The sequence below is a fragment of the Haemaphysalis longicornis genome, unplaced genomic scaffold (assembly GCF_048455015.1).
Source record: "Haemaphysalis longicornis isolate Haplotype H1 unplaced genomic scaffold, Haemaphysalis longicornis Haplotype H1 scaffold_8, whole genome shotgun sequence".
NCBI lineage: Eukaryota > Metazoa > Arthropoda > Arachnida > Ixodida > Ixodidae > Haemaphysalis > Haemaphysalis longicornis.
In genome coordinates, this window is record NW_027526445.1 from 170,354,507 (window position 1) to 170,372,299 (window position 17,793).

Below are 17,793 nucleotides of genomic sequence, written 5' to 3' on the forward strand. Positions count from 1 at the left end.
TAGCTTCTGTTTTTGTGCAAAAACATATGAAAAACCGAGGCCTGTAAAAAAAATTGATATTCGATTTGAAAGTTAGTAGTCGGTATTCACACACTGCTATTTTTTTAGCCGCTTTGAAATTCTATCTCCAAAAATCCCCTCTCCTACATTTCAGAGTCAGGCATAGAGTATAAAGAAGTAAATGTGCATTATGCAGAAAAACCCAAAGGGCACTAGTTGGTACGCTCACTCAACGATGACATCTTGCTGGCCAAATAAATGCTCCCACGGTCACCCCGCCCTCTCTGTTCCCCAAGCGTCCACAGACACCTCTCCCGGAAAAAGAGCACCCACACACAAAAGGCTCTTCCCCCAAACATAAACTGAAACAGTGCTCCCAGCGTGCACAAGCAGTCTCCTTGCCATTGGTCTTCTCTTCGTTCATGTGCAGGACGTGGAGGCAGAGGATGATGAGGTGCAGATAAAGGAAGAGGCAGAGGAGAAGGATGATCAGACAGAGGCAGAGGAAGACGATGGGTGGAGGAAAAAGGCAGCCAAGATGACAATGATGATATGAAGTTGGCAGAGGAAAGCGATCATGATGAGGGGGAGAGAGAGGGGGGGGGGGCACTCACGGATGCAGTGGGGTGTGGGGACGATCCTCCTCCCCCCAGCATGGGTCGTCCCCCTCCCCCGCCGTTCCCGAAGCCCTGTGGCAGCTGCTGGTGGAGGGATGAGATGGAGCACGGGGGCGTCAGGCTGCTGCTGCGCTTGAGCATGGGCTGGGAGAGCGACTGGCCTGCACGAGGAGAGAAAAAAGGGAGGGAACAACAATGCGCCTTCGTCGGTTAATCCCACTCCTTTGAGCCTTGAAGAGGCCCAATTAATAACACCCCGTTCTCTCGGGCAGGTGCACCTGTCAACGGCATCTCATAGTACCAACATATGTCTCCTAAGAAGCAAAGAAGTTTCAGTTTGTCGCAGTGGTGCGACACCAAGCACAAGCACTGAAACTCTAGGGCAACTCCCAGGTTTTGTTCTGCAGTTGCAAGATGCAGACATGAACAATATTAGTACCCATTGTGAAAAGCCTTTGTCTTACGAACTGTACTGCCAAATTTGCACCGATAATCATAAGTGATAATCATGCATGATTGAAAGTCTGGGGCTAACTCTCACGTTCGATATGCACTTGCAGGTTCTGGACCAGCACAGCATAACTTTTGTGCCCACTGCAAGTAGCTCTACTTTGCAAAATCTGTGCGCCAACATTGCACCGATCATCGCCATTGATAAGCGCCCTTGCTTAAAGTCTGGGGCAACTCTAAGGTTTGATCTGCACTTCAAAGTTGCAAACCAGAAGAATGCAACTTTTGTACCTGCTGCCAAATGCTTTTGGGAATTGTGGAAACCCTTCGATCATGACTCGGTATGCTGATAGCAGATGCGGCGCCGCGACAGCCGGGTTCACTTGCATCCCGTTAGATGGTGCCACCGCTTCGGCGCGCTTGGAAGCAGGGTACTCGAGGGATGTGAAGGTGTGGAGGAGGAACTTAAACAGCGGTGCTCGGCGTAGGCGGGTGCTTGCACCGAGCGATGAGATCACGGCTTCTTCGCCGACAGGTCCGGTGCTGCCAGAGCAGCTAGAGTCACTACCAGAGGACGATGGTCAGTCCAGGATGGTATGCAGGGGCCTGGTTGCTCCGCTGCCACAAGCCGTGATTTCCTCGATCGGCGCAGCGGACCGGCCACATCAAGCACCGCTGCTGAAGTTTTTCCTCCACACCAGCGCACCCCTCGAGCACACCGCTTCCAAGCGCGCCGAAACAGTGGCGCCGTCTCACGGGACGCGAGTGAACCCCTTTGTTGCCGCCGCTGCTGTCAAAGGCCCGCGCAGTGGTGCCGCTGTCTTGAAGCACCTGAGGGGCCTAGTCTGCTACCCGCATACAGTAAAAGCTTGTGAATTCGAATTCCAAGGGTACGCTGACCAGGTTTCAATTAAATAAAACTCGAAGTAATGAAAGTGAGCAAATCATGGGTGGATTTCAGGGGAAGAGGGGAAGGGGGACAACACGAAAAATATTTATTGGCCAAAAAAAAAAAAATGGTAATAACCATCTGCTTCTTTTCTCTGAATGCCACAGCTATGACTCTCTGTTCCAGCGTGTGGACGCAGCGCAGGGAGTCCCCTTTGCCCTCTCCAAAGCTGAAGAAGAGGCATGTCACATTAAGTGCCTCCATTACATCAGAAGCTGACGGGCGCACAGCAGCTCTTCAGCAACAAAGAGTGCCGCGCGACGCCACTGGCATGAGCTCCTCAGCCCCGTCCACCCCGACGTCACACAACTATCCTGCACACTTCAACCTGCTGCAAATCCACTGCGGCGGAAACGGTTTGCGACTGTGGTTGCCGTCACCTGTTCCTACACGCGCACCAACGTATACATGGCAGTGAGCAGTGTAATGCCGTAGCCCTTCCCGTTGCCCGCGCACAAAATCATTCTCTCTCCAGGCTGCGCTTGCAAGCTGCAGACATTCCCAACACAACTTTTGTATGCACTGAAAAGTATATTTGCCCAAAGAACGATATCCGCCAGAATCGCACCGAAAATCGTCCACTGATAATTGCCCAGACTGAACGTCTGGGGCAACTGTAAGAGTTTAACCTGTGCTTGCAGGCTGCGGACCTGCACAACACGAATTTTGTACCCTGATGCAGAAAGTGCTGCTGAATGAACGATGCGTGCCAGGGTTGACCGATCATTGCCCACTGATAATCACCCACGACAGAGTGTGGGACAAATAGTAAGGTCCGACATCTGCTCGCAAGTTGCATACGTGCACAACTTTTGTACCCACTGAAAATAAGCTCAGCCATACGAACAATATGTGCCATAATCACACAAGTCTAACTTTATACCGTATTTATTCGAATCTAAGCCAATAGCTTTTTGAAATACTGATGTATCAATTTGAGGATTTTGAAACACGCGCCAATTTCCAAGTGAAATTGAGGGAAGTGGCGCGCAGCTAGCGCCACCCACAAAAGAAAGTAATGTAGCCATTACTAGACGAGCCAGTAGCCACTTAAGGGGCCATAGCTCCTTCATGCCATAGCTGGGGACGATGCTGCCATTTTGAACTGTGCGGATAGTGGCCTGCGTGCGGTGTGGCGTTTGGTTTTGACAGCGCAATGGCACCAAACAAGCGGTGCCATTATAGTGCCGCTTTTAAAAGAAAAGTTGTTTTAGCCGCGGAGTTGTCGTCAAACATTCAAGCTGGGCGGGACTTCGGCGTGGAAGAAAAAAATGTCCGTCGTTGGAGGACGCAACGGGAGAGGATATTTGCGTGCGCCACAACGAGGATGGCATTCAGAGGCTAGCAGCGATGATGACTCAGGATGAGCACCGCATCTTCATGTTCAATACACGTTTCCTTTTTGTAAACGCTGACCTCGCCTTTTTGTTCGGACTACATTTGAGGTAAGTTTTTTTTTTTTTTTCCCCCGTGGCTTCGGACTTTCGGGGGTCAGCTTAGAATTGGGGCCGGCCTAGATTCGAATAAATACGGTATATAAGGTCTGATTTGTGCTTGCAAGTTGCGGACCTACACGACGCAACTTTTGTACCCACTGTAGAGAGCTCCGCCTCAAACTCTACATGCCAACGTTGCACCAATCAACAGCCACAATTGAGGGACTGGGGCGCAACACCAAGGTTTCACGCTCACCAGCAGGCGCGAAGGTGGAGGAGAGGTTGCTGGGGTGCAGTGCCATGTGGCTGGAGTCGAGTCCGGGGGGCAGGGAGCCACCCCCCAGCGGTGCCAGCCCGTTCAGGTCGCCCCCAAAGTGGTGATGGTGGTGGTGGTGCTGCTGCTGCTGTTGAGGCTGGTGGTGGCCGTTGAGCGACCCCAGGCCGTCGACGGTGGCCCACGAGTCCAGGGCACTGCCCGGGGCCCGCCCGCCGGACAATCCCCCGTCGTCCAGGGCAGTGCCATTGAGCGAGTCCGGGCCTCCGCCTCCGTGCTCCTGGTACCTGCGCAACCAGGTTTACGTTTGAAGTATCCTGCCATCAATCAGCCTGGCTGAGCTATGGTACGGGAAAATTGACCTGGACAACACCCGAACATTCAGCTCAAAACTAGAATGCTGACCAGCAATGCACTCTAGTCCACTTACAACAATATCCAAGTGCCAACATAATCCCTTCGTTATAATTGATAATTGTTATAAGCGAGCTGCGAAATAAGAAGACGAATCAGAACTCAAAACATTTTATTCGCATGCAAGCAAGGTCGTACTACTACTTATTTTTTTTTTTAAATAGAAAAAGCCGTAGTCAGTCAGCTATGTTTGCTGCACGCAAAGCCGGTGCACATCTTTTTCAAGCAAAAACAAATACCCTGAGGGGCTGTATCATGCGTTGCACCTCCTGCAAAGACGTTACCCAAGTAGGCTGCGCAACTGCGTCGTCAGAGTTGTCGTTGTCACCACTGCCCACAGCATGTACCCACGAAACAATCGCCTCTTCACTGGGGCACTTGTACGTTAAGAAAACATCGGCCCTGACGCCCCTTCCACAGAAAAACGAAGGCAGTTGAAGAAACACCCAGTCAAATTCAAAGCGGTGTGCATGTGACACAACAAGGGATCGCGCAAGCGAGCGAGCAAGCGGCCGCAAGGACGAGGACAAAGCGGCGATGCTGAAAGGGGGGTTCGGAAGGAAAACTGCTCCCCTCCTCCCCTCGCTTTTGCATAAGCTGCAAAGTCGACTCATAGTCTAAGTGGTGGACGGGATTCAAGGCGCATAGCGGTGCGGTCAGCACAAAGAGTCGGCAGATGCTCGCATTTTTGGTCCACACCGTAACCAAATTCAGTCATTACATCCGATATTGTGGCACTAGAGCATTGTATCAAGTGGTTTATTTTACCATACAACGCATACAAAAGTGGACGGTGCCATAGTTGTTCCTTTTTTATATCCAATATATTGTTCGAAATGGTACTGCTATAAGTGGACTCGACTGTACCCATTTCCCATACCGATGTGGCTCGCTCTCCATCGACCACTCTTTGCGCTGAAAGACTGACCAAGAAGCTCTTTGGAGGTTCCCCAGTTGCGGCCACAACGAACATCCGCTTGCGGCAAAGTGCTAGGGTTTGGCCCCCTGCCACCTCCCCAAGCACAGAAACCCACCTGGAGGTGGAGATGCGCTCCTCGAGGTGCCGGAGCCAGAGGGTGAGCAGGCGGCGGTCGTCCCTTGAGCTGATGGCCGGGTGGATGAGCGAGTACGACAGCAGCTGCCGCGCACCCTCCACCAGCGGACGGCAGTCCAGCGCGTGCGCCAGCACCTGCGGGGGGCGCGAGCTTTGAACCGACGCTTGCGCACATCGTCACAGGCGTCGTGCCAGCTTTGCTTAATTAACACAATACAACTTGGCTCCTTGCCCGCGGGCAATTATGCAGCAGTGATGATTGTACAAAGTCGCGACAACTGGGCTATCACAGACTGCTACACTAGTGTTCCACCTGTTATTGGCCGTTTGAGGGCCAACTGCACTCAAAATTTTGATCTCTTAAAAACACTATTTCCGTATAGTCTGCTGAAAACGGAAGCAAGATTCAAAATACAACAGCTGAAATACGCGCGTGGACGTCACAAGCAGTCAGCAAAAATCAGCAATTTTGAAACCGAAATCGAGAAGAGCGCGACCATTGAAGTGACGTTGCAGCCGGCCAGCGAGCGGCCGGACGGTCACCAGCTCAGGAGAGAGTCTGCGCGCACACCCTACGCGCGCACGGGGCAGCAAATGGGTGAAGCGCTCGCACCAGAGTTTGACCGGTTCTCCAGCTGCGTGGCTGGACAGAGGAAGCAGCCTCCGTTGGCTGCAGCTTCACAGGCGCGTCATGGCTGTTTACGTGATCTGCCGGCAGATGCAGCGTGGTCTGTGGCGCAGCTTTTGCAAACGCTTCTGACTGATGAACGAGGCATTTCACGGGGCTACCACTCGTGTCCCAGCTGATTCGGTGGTACTTACTACACATTAAAAATAAATTTGGTCGAGGTGAAATTGCAGTGCAGTTGGCCATTTAAGCTTGTGTTAAAACTGCGGTGACTTCTTTCGCAATGACTTTTACTCTTTGAAATAGCTGCGTTGAGTGGCACAGATACAATGACAATTGTGGCACCAAAATATCCTTTAAACATCCGTTCCAAAGTGAGAGTCAAGACAAAAACTCTACAAAAGTAAATGCATACAAGCACATTTACAACCACACCAATAGCACTGTACTGCCTTCCACGTCGCATTTCTCCCCTGGTTTACAGGAGGAAACGCAGGCTTGTGATCTGCATGGGCTTTGCGATTTCTGACTGGCACAAAGGTTGCATGCGTGCGGCTGCAGCTCTAGCACAAGCACCCTAACGCAAGTACATACAACAGCTCGGGCAAGAGAAGCGGGCTCAACAAGACAGCGATCTCAACCATGGCATCTTGGGCATCCCAAATGGGTAACAAACACTACGAGGGGACAAAAATAGAGGAGAATGCCAGACAGATTTTTGTGCATACGCACAGTCAGCGCACAAGTGTCTTCTCCTTTGCCTGCACTTCTCAACATCATGTGGAAAGTGGCCACACAAATGCCTACACTGGGTAAAGAACTCCGAAATTATTACAAGGCAAACAACCTCAACTACCTGCCACCCGGGGCCTGCTAAGGAACGAGACTGAAAAAATAAAGATAACAAAGAAACAAAAAAAAATGCAAAGATTGTCAAAGCATCATTATACATTTTTAATTTAAAATTTCCTGCAGAATTCATGAACATTCGAACTAACGGCAAAATTGAAGGAATGCATACAAAGGCATAGATTGTTATCAAGCATCTGGTAGGTACAAATATAAAAAAAAATGGTCGCTGTCACACCCTGCGATTGATTGTTGATTGTGCTTAATGGCGCAAGGGCATCTAGGCCAAAGAGCGACAAAACAAGGGTGTGTTAATGTCGCAGGTGAGTTATATGCAGCATGCGTTCATTAAAAGTTGGTTATGTAAAATTGGTGTATAGGGCCAATGATTGTCAGTAAAAAGTGAGTAAAACTAGTTGTGAGAGTATAAAAAGATTCGGGCTAAAAAATTACCCCACCTTCCCGCGAGGGGAACCCTGTGGAGATGCAACGCATCTTGGGGGTTCACTTAATGTTTCCGCTGGGTTGATTCTCTAATTGCGTGAAACGTGTGAGGAACGCGTATGATGTATTCTTTATTTCTTTGGCCGGGGCTGGAACGACCGCGGCTATGACGCAACGTGGCGTGGCTATGACGCAACACAATCCAACATAATCCACTTTAATTCAATCCAAATCCAAGCCAAGCCAAGCCAATCGAATCCAACCCAATGCCCCTCGCGAGAGTGTGTTCGCTATCGGAGAGTAGAGGGGGTGAGCGGCGGAGAGCGCAGCTCGCGCGGCGAGGAGAATGGGGGAGGGTTGTGGACGGACCACGCCATATGGAGGGACAAGGCGAGTGAATGAGATGCAGTCGCATCTAAAACCAGGGTGCCTCGGGACGAGCTTTTGCCTAGGGCAAAAAGGATGTAGCCTCTGAGTGTCATGGGAAAGTAAGTACCTCAGCAGTGTCCTCATCACTGACGGACAAGCTGGGGTTATGTGCGATAAGAAATTTTCATAAAAAAATCAACCTCGGCCAAGTAGTCTAAAACTTTTTTGCAACTCAATATTCCTTCATCCCAGAGAAAGTGCGCAGGGTGTAGTGGTATGTGCTGTGTGTATATACTAGCAAAGTGTCTTTGTCTGAATGTTTCGAGTGACTTACATTCAATAAGGATATGGAGTACAGAAAGATCTCCTCCACATTTGTCACATGTCGGTCGTGGCGTTCCATTTAAAAGGTATCCACGTGTGCCATGTGTGTGCCCTATCCTTAAACGACACAGAGCAACTTCTACAGACCTGTGTAGTTTTTCGGTTATGTGTCTACCTATTTGTGGTTTAATTGCATGAAGTTTGTTTTCTCTTTGCGTGTCCCAGTGTTTCTGCCAGCGTTCCCGGAGTTTTCTTTTAATCAGCGATTTCACGTCACAGTAAGGCACTGACATTATGTCCACATTTCTACGAAGAGCAGTGGCGGCTGCCTCCCTATCAGCAGCCTCATTTCCTGCTAGTCACACCCTGCAAATGTGGATGTCCAGCGAAGCTGTTCTAAACCACTAAAAATGCTGATATGAGAGGGTATGAAATGTTTCTTGTCATCTCAACAGGCTTGTCATTTGCGCTCCGCTTCTCTGGCGGCAAATGCTAGGTCCTGCCTAGCCTGACGCACATGCTCAGTGTCTTGGGCAGAAACTACTCTATTTAGTGACACTTAGTCTTGCCTATCCTTCAAGCATATTCTGCAAACACAAGTATACCAGGACCACATGGGGAAGGGGGATTCCTATTGTTCACAGGCGCCTTATCATCCATAATGCGGCTTCGATGCTTCTTTTGTGCGTTTCTTTTTTTAACGAATACTGAGCTCTATGCTGTGTCCCTGATTAGCCTTACGCATGTGCTCCGCATCTTAGGCAAGAACTGCCGGGTCCTGCCCGGGATTTTTTGTTTACGACACGAAATTTCCCAACCAACTAGAGGCAAACAGCTTCCCTGTAAAAAAAAAAAAAAGAGGTCTTCGCATACCTAGAAATGCTGTTTTATACTCCAGAGGAACCCCCAGAAACCCCTCTATGAAACACACACAACCGTAAGTGTCCCCATTATAATCGCTTGAGGTCCCTGTCACTGTAGGTCTCCATTACCGCTCTAGGTCTCAGTCTTTTTTTTTCACTGGTAAAATGGTTCCCGTTATTATCATCATCATTGCCCAGGCCTTTCCGGGCACCTCCAATAATGACTCCCAAAAGGCAGTCCCGAGAGAAAACCCAATCGTAGGACGGCGGCCGTGACCCTGCCGCACCCACCCACCTGCGGGATGAGTGCGAGGTAGGCCTGCTTGGCGGCCTGGTTGCCCGGCGCCAGCAGGGGCAGCAGCCCGAGGAGCTGGCCCAGGGCCTGGTCGCGGGGCTCCCGGCCGAGCCGCTCGATGTAGGCCGGGTCGTTGGCGTGCCGCTCGCGCTGCCGCAGCTCGGTGCAGTCGGCCAGCGACCGGTCCAGCACCAGGGCCAGGAAGCGCGCCTGCGTGGGGCCCAGCCGGCGCAGCAGCGAGTACAGGCCCACCGTCTGCTCGCACGGGTTCCACAGCTCAAACCACGACCCCATGGCCGCCACCTGGTCGCGGAACACCAGGCTCGACTTCATGCCGCCGCCGCCGCCCGCCACCGCGCCGCCGCTGCCGCCCCCCGCCGGGGCCGCTCCTGTTATGCAGAGGGGAGACGCTCACATCAGGCGCTGCTGTGGAGGGATAGGCACGTAACAAGCGAAACACAGAGTAACAACGAACACAAAGAAGTCAGCCAGACGAATACCCATCACAAGCACCCCCCAATCATCACCCTCCCCCCCATTCTGAACACGAGGGGAATGTGCCGTGGAAAGCGGTTACACAACAACGGGGAGAGCTGAAACTCACGGAAGTCTAAGTTCTAAAATACAGCCACATTTAAAATAGTCGGAAGATGAGTCACGCTGTCTGACTACATAGCCGCCACTTTCTCATTATCCCCCACATGTAGTAGCACCCAAAAAGACAATGTTGAAAACCAGAACCTCATTCGCAGCAAAAAAAAAAAAAAAAAAAAAAAACCTGCATTATCGGCAATGTTGAAAACCAGAACCCCATTTGCAGCAAAAAAAAAAAAACCTGCATTATCCAGCGACATTTTTTGGTGCATACAGAATGCTACACAACCAGTGGCCTCACTTCTTTCAATGTATCCCAACAAATCCAGGGGAAATTTCTGTTTCAAAGTAATACAATGAAGGCTAATGGGTGTGCCTTTATGCTCGCGCACACACACACACATACATGCTCCTGCTAAGTTCCCTCGCCCCTAGAATGAGACGTAGATGACACGCACTTAACCTCCAGGTGGATGGGTGACAACAACACTTCTCACTCCACCAGATGAATCAACACTGCAGCCCGAGCACTTCCTGTTGCACCCAGCACTGTCTAGTGGTTGGCTTTCAAAAACACCTCGATGTTTTTGACCAACTGCTAAGACCAGCCAGGCCTGCCGTTCGGCTTTTAGAGCTTACTTACAGGGTTTGCGCCCCAGTACATCTACCTTTTTTACTTCGGACGCTCTTTCTATTACAAAATGCTCCTTTAGATCAGTTATACACATTCCTTTTTGTAAATAAGGGTGGTTTAGTACATTTCGGGTCAGTTAGGTGTGGAGAAGAGCCTATCACCTTGCTTAACTAAGTTCTGCATCACACCCATACATGTGAACAGAAAAGCTCATTGCCTAGAGCCAGGCCAAGACGCACACGGCTGTTTCTCATTCCTGACCCCTCCTTTCGGCCCAAAGATGAAGTGGAGGTTGCTCGTGCATTCTCACACTTCCCTGCGCCTCAAGCAAAGGAAAAGGCACAGTGGAGGAACAATGGTGTTACAGGATCCAGGAATTTACCCCCCCCCCCCCCCCCCTCTTCCAAACTTCTTGAATGAGGAAGTCTTCTCTGTCGCAATGGCAAACCTTTTTCAGCTGTTTAAACACGCAGGAGGGCTGCTGCCATTTTGCATTTTTTTTTAAACGAGGTCCATCAAGGTGTTCTGCACGGCATACCAATCAACCCTGTAGCATTTCAACACTGCTGCAGTTCACAAATCGTACCAAAGCCGCATTTCACTACTTGCATCCCCCCCCCCCTTTTTTTTTTCTGCACCATTCTTCCCCGGTTCCCACCCCTGCTGCGAATTTCGGCCCCTCTTCGCCGCGATAAGAATCCGCCGTCGGCGCGGCCCGCTTCCGCGAGGAAACGTGCGAACGCGAAAGTTTCGCTCTCACGACCACGACGGCTCACGGGGCCCGAGCGGGCTACGCGTTTTTCCGCCTCAACAGCGAGGGACCCGGGAGAAACTACCGGCGCCGCCCTGGAGTGAGGCAAGGAAGCGGAGAGAACGTGAACGGGAGGAGGCACGGGACAGCATAGAGGTCCCCAAGACAACAGGCCCTGCACCGCGTACGACCGCGAAAAGCGAGCGTCAACAAACACCGGCCTGTCGTCTGTGTGGCGTTTTCGCAACTCAAACGCCAACAGAGCTATCATCAGGCGGGAACTACTAAGGCGCCTGGATGCCAGCGCCGCCGTGCAGCGGACGCGCGTGAATCGAGTACCGTCGACTCCTGCCCCATTCGCCGGGTTTATCGTGCACTCACTTGTCTACGCAACGCCCCGTCGCTGCGTTGACGAGCAAAACGATGACGATGATGGGCCGGCTGACGGCGTCCTTATCTTGGCAACGTCGCTAACAACACTGCCCTCAATGGCCTTCCGGTCGGCCACAACGCGCGCTAACTTGCGGCACGCGTCTGGACAGGCCACTGGACACATCTGACGGCAATCGAAGCTGTCGCAACAAGAGGCTGCTAATGGCGTTCCCCGACTGCAACCTGGGGGGGGGGGGGGGGGGGGGGTACCGCCGCTGGAGGCAGTGCGGCTGCTCGCTTACTCGAAACGGAGGCATTACCCACACTTTGGTAAGAGCGAAGCAGCCCGGATGAGGCTGCGAGCATTGCACGGCCGCGTTCTTTGCTGCCAATGACAGAAGCGCGCGAAGAGCGATACAGATCTCCACACAAGGACGCAGTGTGTACACTCAGCAATTCGCGAGGTTAACGGTAACAGGTAGACTATAGTGTACTAGGCGGCCACCAATCGCACGAAGCCCTACTGAGGACGTAAGATTTCGGCCAGAAAGCGTCCAGTGACTCGCCGCTGCTGCATCTGTTTTCATTAGTATCAAGGTTATTTACGAAATCAGCGCTAAAATAGTTGTCTGCGTTATTTGGTTCAATGCAGTCTTTTTTTAAGAATCAATGTTCAGTTTGGCCTTCGTGGCCCCTATATAACCGCGCACATGTTGATACAGTTTATTCCCAGCGGAATCCTTCACGAGACGAAATAAGAACGTAAGTTATACGACAGGCACGCTGTAGCGAAGCGACGTCGCAATTGTACGCACGCACTGCACGTTATACAATGCTGCTGAGAAACCAACGGCAAGCATTTTAGCTGCGGGTAAGGTTCTAATAAACTCCTAAATACGCAAATATCCAAAACCAAAAAACTCGAAAGAGCTGCCAACTTAAAATCGGCAAAGTAGATCGCCTTGCAACAAATCGCAATTTTATTATCGTATATTCTCCATTTTATGTTATTGTATAAATTACCGTATTTTCTCTCTTCATAAGAGCGTAGGTACAAATGTCACCTGCACGCTGCAAAATATTGACACCTAGGGCAGGGCTGCAGTGTAGGGAGGCGTATGACTCGAGGCATGTGTGTTAAACAGCGTCGGACTCAAGACGTCGCCCTTGGGAACACCACTAACAATTCTGCTTTTAGCTTTAGCCTCTAAACCATTACAGGGGGTTTATATTGAGCTGGAAAACATTTTGGGTGTCCGCTGTGCACGCAAAGGCCAATTCGCTCAACCATAGACACGTGTGCACGAGAAGCCTGAAACATACACTTGAAATGCGCGTGTGGGCGAGTGGGAGCGAGGGAGAATAACACATTGTTCATTTTCTTCGGGTTACCTGGACTAACCACCTAGTAATGTGACATATTACTGGTTACAGAAAAAACTGGTTGATTCCTGTCATAAAAATCGGTAAAACACGAAAGTGGAATGTGCAGCGAAATATGCTTCTGAGCATTATTTGCGGATCGGCGGCTGTCTTGTGGGTGTGCTTGGCGAGCGACGTCCTCCTGGTGGGTCGCTTCGGCAAAGGTGTACTAGCGTCGTTTCCGTGACGGATATGACGTCGGTTAAATCTTCGTGTATCCCAGCATAAAACACTTTCGTGTTGAAATATAAATCCTAAAACGCACAACCCTAAGTATAACGTACTCTTTAGTACCAAAGGTTGCTTCCCCGCAAGAAGACCGTGTGTGCAGGGGTGTGTGTACCCTCTACAGGCCGCTTGCTTCATATGGCGTCATTTCCGTGACGGATATGACATCATGAAATGTTTGTGTATCCTAGAATAAAACACTTTAGTGTTACAAAACCACCACCAATACAATCAATTGTACATTATATACTCTCGGTGCAGTTAAATTGGCTGTTTCCAAACTATAACAACCACGACACATAACCAGGGTAACGGAATGGCTACCGAGAAGACCGATATCGCGATGGAGGGACAAGGAAATGTGGTGGAAAATCATGGATTCGGACAGCAGCAGTTGAGGGACTGGGGTGAGGGGGACGGGCTTTGTCCGGAAGCGTACATAAATAGGGTGATGATTGTGATGGTGAACCACAGTATCGCCGATTGTTGACTGTGGCCTAACTAAACGGACATAAAATCGCGATAATTACATCCAGCAATGCTCCAAATAATGCTTTTTTATTGACAACAATGTGCCGGGACACTCGTCAATCCCGTCATTTCAGCTACTGACCTGATGCCGGCAATCAAAATTTAAAACTGCTTTTCCTCATTTTCTCAGCTACCGCCTTCTCTATTATTTAGTCAGTCATCCCTTGACATAACAGTTCAGACAAAAAACAAAGCAACACTTAAAACCACTTCACAGATCACAGAATGTTGTCTTTCCGACTACATTGTAAACGCAACTGTTTTGCGTTAAACAAAAAAAGAAACGAGCGTATCCAGCGCCACTATTTCGACGAACTGAGCCCGCGACTACACAACGGCACTTACAACGCGCAACTGACCCGGCTTCCTCCTATCCCCGTCACCATACCCTGGCCATATTCCACGACCCCGCGAGTTCAGAATGACAGGCCCACCCTCACCGCGAGCGTTGTGTACACTCTATCATTCGCCGCGCCTCTACGCGCACGGCGAAAATTTCGCAAGAGGCGAAAAGGAGGAGGGCCCGACGTTCAGCGCCCCGAAGCGCCAGGCGAACAAGGGCATGCGCCCAGTCAACACCGGAAGATCGGGAATCCAACAATGACGGACAACATCAAGAACGAACTTTTCTTCTCTCTCTCTCTCTTTACGCCTTAACTTACGCGGACGTTACTCCTGCGCGTAAAAGCCAGACATGAGCAGCGTTCGCGTTTCCGTCAACACTACGCAGACAGCGACGCCCTTTCAGAGGAGAGACACCAGTCATTGTTGTTGCTCGGCGACGCCAGACTACGACGACGCTAAGCACCACCTTTCGCCGGTACTTCACCTTTTCCCCAGCGCGCGTGGTGGGGTAAGCACAACGCGGCAGCGGCGGCGGCGGTGGCGGTGGCGCGATAGATACGGGTGCTTTCGCAAGCGCGCGCGCGCGGCTAACGGTCCCTCCTCCCTGGCGCTGACGCATATCGTGGTCGTCGTGCGCGCCGGCGCGGACGAGGAAACGGGGCAGCGCCACGCAGGTTCGGAGGAAGGGGGCCACCGCCGCCGCCGCCAGCCCCACTTCGGAAGAGGCCGTTTCCCCGTCACCTTCTTCCTGACTGCCCCTTGCCCTCTCTTGGAGAAAGTAAGCCGCGACGGCGGCTGCCGCTGTGGCCCGCCGCGAACGCTGTTCACCGGGCACACATTCCGAGTTGGTGTACGTTTCGAAAGGTCCGTTTCGAGCGTTTGGAGTTCAAGATTTCGCGGGATTTTACGAGCCGAAGCTACACCCGTAGGATCCCTCGCTATTTCAGGGAACTTATGCTACTGGGCCACGAAGCGCGCAGTAGCATTGATTTAGACCACGTAGGAATTTTTAAGCGGCCATGGAGACAATATACAACCTGTAATAATTTGAAGGAAACAGACTTTCGCAATGCACTCAGCTCTACTGTAGGCACGAAAGACAGTTGTTAAAGAAAAAAAAAACGCAAGAAACATTGAAGCTACACATTTCGCGCTACAGTGACCAGCACTAAAAAAATCACGCCCCCCTCGATCTAACGATGACAATGGTTGAACGCGAAGCTTTCTCCTGATGGATTCCTTGGTTGGCCAACCCCGCACTGCGAGTATGTGCTACTCTGGAGGCACGCGCCACATTTCTAGAATATACCCACGGCGACTCTCGGGTGTGCACTCCGTAGGCCTAACGTTCGGGTTTGGGCGGTACAGCGCGCATCGGTACTACCTGCTGCTTGGCGTTCAGTGAGCAATCTTAAAGACGATAGTCTTTCTTGGGCTACTTAAACCCAGAAATTTTGGTGTGTCTGTCTGTCTGTCTGTCTGTCGTTACCCCGCGATACGTATGTGGTGCGGGTTGGGCTTTTATTTTATTCTATAGCCCTTTACCTTTGTCTGTCTGTCGGTCTGTCTGTGACTCGATTCAGACACTCGGCCAAAGTAAAACAGGGCCTACGCAATAGTCTTATATAGTCACAGCTAAATCTACCCGTCTAAGTCCGGTGTAATGTTCATACCTGTCAACATTGTTGAAGAACAAAACATTACGCAAATATAAGGCAACAAATTAATACATATTTGCAGTGTTCCTTTATAAAAAATCATACATGCTTGATTTTTGCGAAATTAAATGTTTCATCAAGTGCAGAAAAAAAATCATTCCGCCGTCGAATGCTGTCGCCCGCGCCACTACAGCTTCTGGCGCCATTTTAAGAAATAAACCGGCAACGGTTACGAAAAGTTCCACTAGATAGGTTCCACGTTCTGCTTGGAACGCACGTGGAGTACGGCAACCTGGTTCTATCAACGTTGAAGTAGGGCGCCTCGATTCACGCGCGTCTCCGCCGTATACGGCAGCGCTGGCATCGAGACATTCGACCTGGAGCAGTGGAACGCGGTAAATTTAAAATTATTTAAGCAAACCTTTGGCGTCTTTACCTTGGGAGGAGCGCGACGCAAGAGGTACAACATGAGGACAGCGGGAAAGCGAAGGGAGGCAGTTACTTGGCAAAAGTCGACAAAGACTCTCGTCTTTTGTCGACATTTGCAACGAAAGGAGCGGATACGCGGCCAATTTTTTGGACTGGGTGCCGGTTTGAGATGTTAAACCTCCGAGATGTTACGTTAGGCTTAACGGCGTAAACCTCAAAAAAAAAAAAACGATCATTCATCATCATCGTCAGAGAAAGTTGGCTTTCCTGCAGGGCCTACTGGCGCACAATGGCACCAGTAACGACAATAAAGCTTCGCTTTAAAACGTATCAGTGTGTTCACCGCACATTAGCACTCAGTGACAACCGAACGAAACTATAGGGGCGCCACTACTATCGCCTAGTCATGTTTTCTCTGCGGTGGCTTTTTATCATCGGCCGCCAATCGCACAGAGATTCTGTGGCGTCATATAAGTTGCCAGGGGGTCGCCCCTGCTTCATCTGCTTTGATTGACATCGCGATAATTCGTTTAAGTTTGCGATGAAATAGTATATTTGCTATCAGGACACAGCAGTCTTGAACCAAGTTCATATATTTTGTCTTCGTGGTCTTTTAAATTTAACGTGCGCCGAAATCTGGACACTGCGTTTTCCGCCTCCAACAGAAAAATTAGCAGTGGCTTAGCTCGGCTATGCCAGGATATACGTAGCGTGAGCTAAGGTTCAGCTGGTTATTCTTAGCTTTCCTCATTGTCTAGGATTAGCTTGATTATCATGCTTACTGCTGCTTCAATGACACACACACGGTGTGTATACGCATTATGTGACACATGTACATTTATCCAGCGGCTCCGGCGCAGCGTACCCAATCGCCCCGGAGCTAAGCCGGTTCCACGGGAGCACGCCGGTGTTGCTGCGACGCACCAGCCATCGGTCCCACACCCGGCCACCCCTCGCATGATCATCAAGTGGACCGGGCCGCCACGTGCGGAACGGAGGTCGGCGAAGACGCTGGGCGCGTGGGGTGCGTGAGAGCGAGGCCGGGCAGGGAGCAACGTTCTGCGCGCCGTGTGACGTCACTGCTCCTCGCGCATGTGCAGCACGCCTCCCCAGGAGCCACGCGAAACTGCTCAACCTTGGCCAGTGTAGCTCACGCTACAAAAACGGTGTCTCCCCTGATCACGTGCTGGGCAGCACAACGCCTCAGCTAAGCGAGCCACGGCGGAGGGCACGTTCTCAGCGCGTTACAGCAACTGTGGCCGGAACAGCGCCGTCGAAAGCCAGAAGACGACGGGATGCCGAACGTTGTTGCAAACACCAACAAAGACGCAAGATAATGTCTGGGTTACAGCTCATACACCACGACTTAAACCGGAGGGTGGCCGCCAATATGCGCGAGGCGCCGATGGCTGTCAGTGAGGTGGCAGATAATTTCCGTGCCAGCTGCAATTTCAGGGAGCACTCACTATGTTGTACGAAGAATTGTCCCAACAGAGCAGACTGCCGCATATACCAGTCATGTGCGCTGCCACCCATAATTATTTAATTAATTAATTAATTAACCTTCTCCAACCAAGTCCCTCGCATCCATGTTACGGAAGGCATACTCAGAGAACAAGTGATGGCCCCGGAAACAATATCACCCGGACCCCCGCAGCGGTTGCAATGGAAATGCTTGGGGCTTCACAGTTACAGCGATCGTAAACCGGCATTAGAAACGGAAGGCGTCTGATACATAACCGTTTCAAAGGCCTTCGAACCAACTATCCCTTGAGTGGCGCGTCAACTATCTAGTAAACCCACTACAGGTAAAATCCGATCTAACGATGTAACCTCATTTTAACGCCCGAACCACGTACTTCC

The 17,793-nt window shown here is 50.9% G+C and overlaps 1 protein-coding gene across 4 annotated transcripts in view; it reads right to left on the reverse strand.

Annotated features, from left to right (window-relative positions):
* The window catches only part of Smg (sterile alpha motif domain containing protein 4 smaug), a 145,870-nt gene that overhangs the window by 31,598 nt on the left and 96,479 nt on the right, over positions 1-17,793 (reverse strand). For all 4 annotated transcript variants that reach the window (XR_013318140.1, XM_077680540.1, XM_077680539.1 and 1 more), the window contains exons 3-6: positions 8,967-9,355; positions 5,175-5,329; positions 3,709-4,013; positions 615-778 (exon numbers count right to left, since the gene is read on the reverse strand). Coding sequence is in view for 3 of the 4 variants with exons in the window: in XM_077680539.1 (XP_077536665.1) it covers positions 615-778; positions 3,709-4,013; positions 5,175-5,329; positions 8,967-9,355 (1,013 nt within the window). In the remaining variant the exon portion in view is untranslated. The remainder of the gene's footprint in view (positions 1-614; positions 779-3,708; positions 4,014-5,174; positions 5,330-8,966; positions 9,356-17,793) is intronic.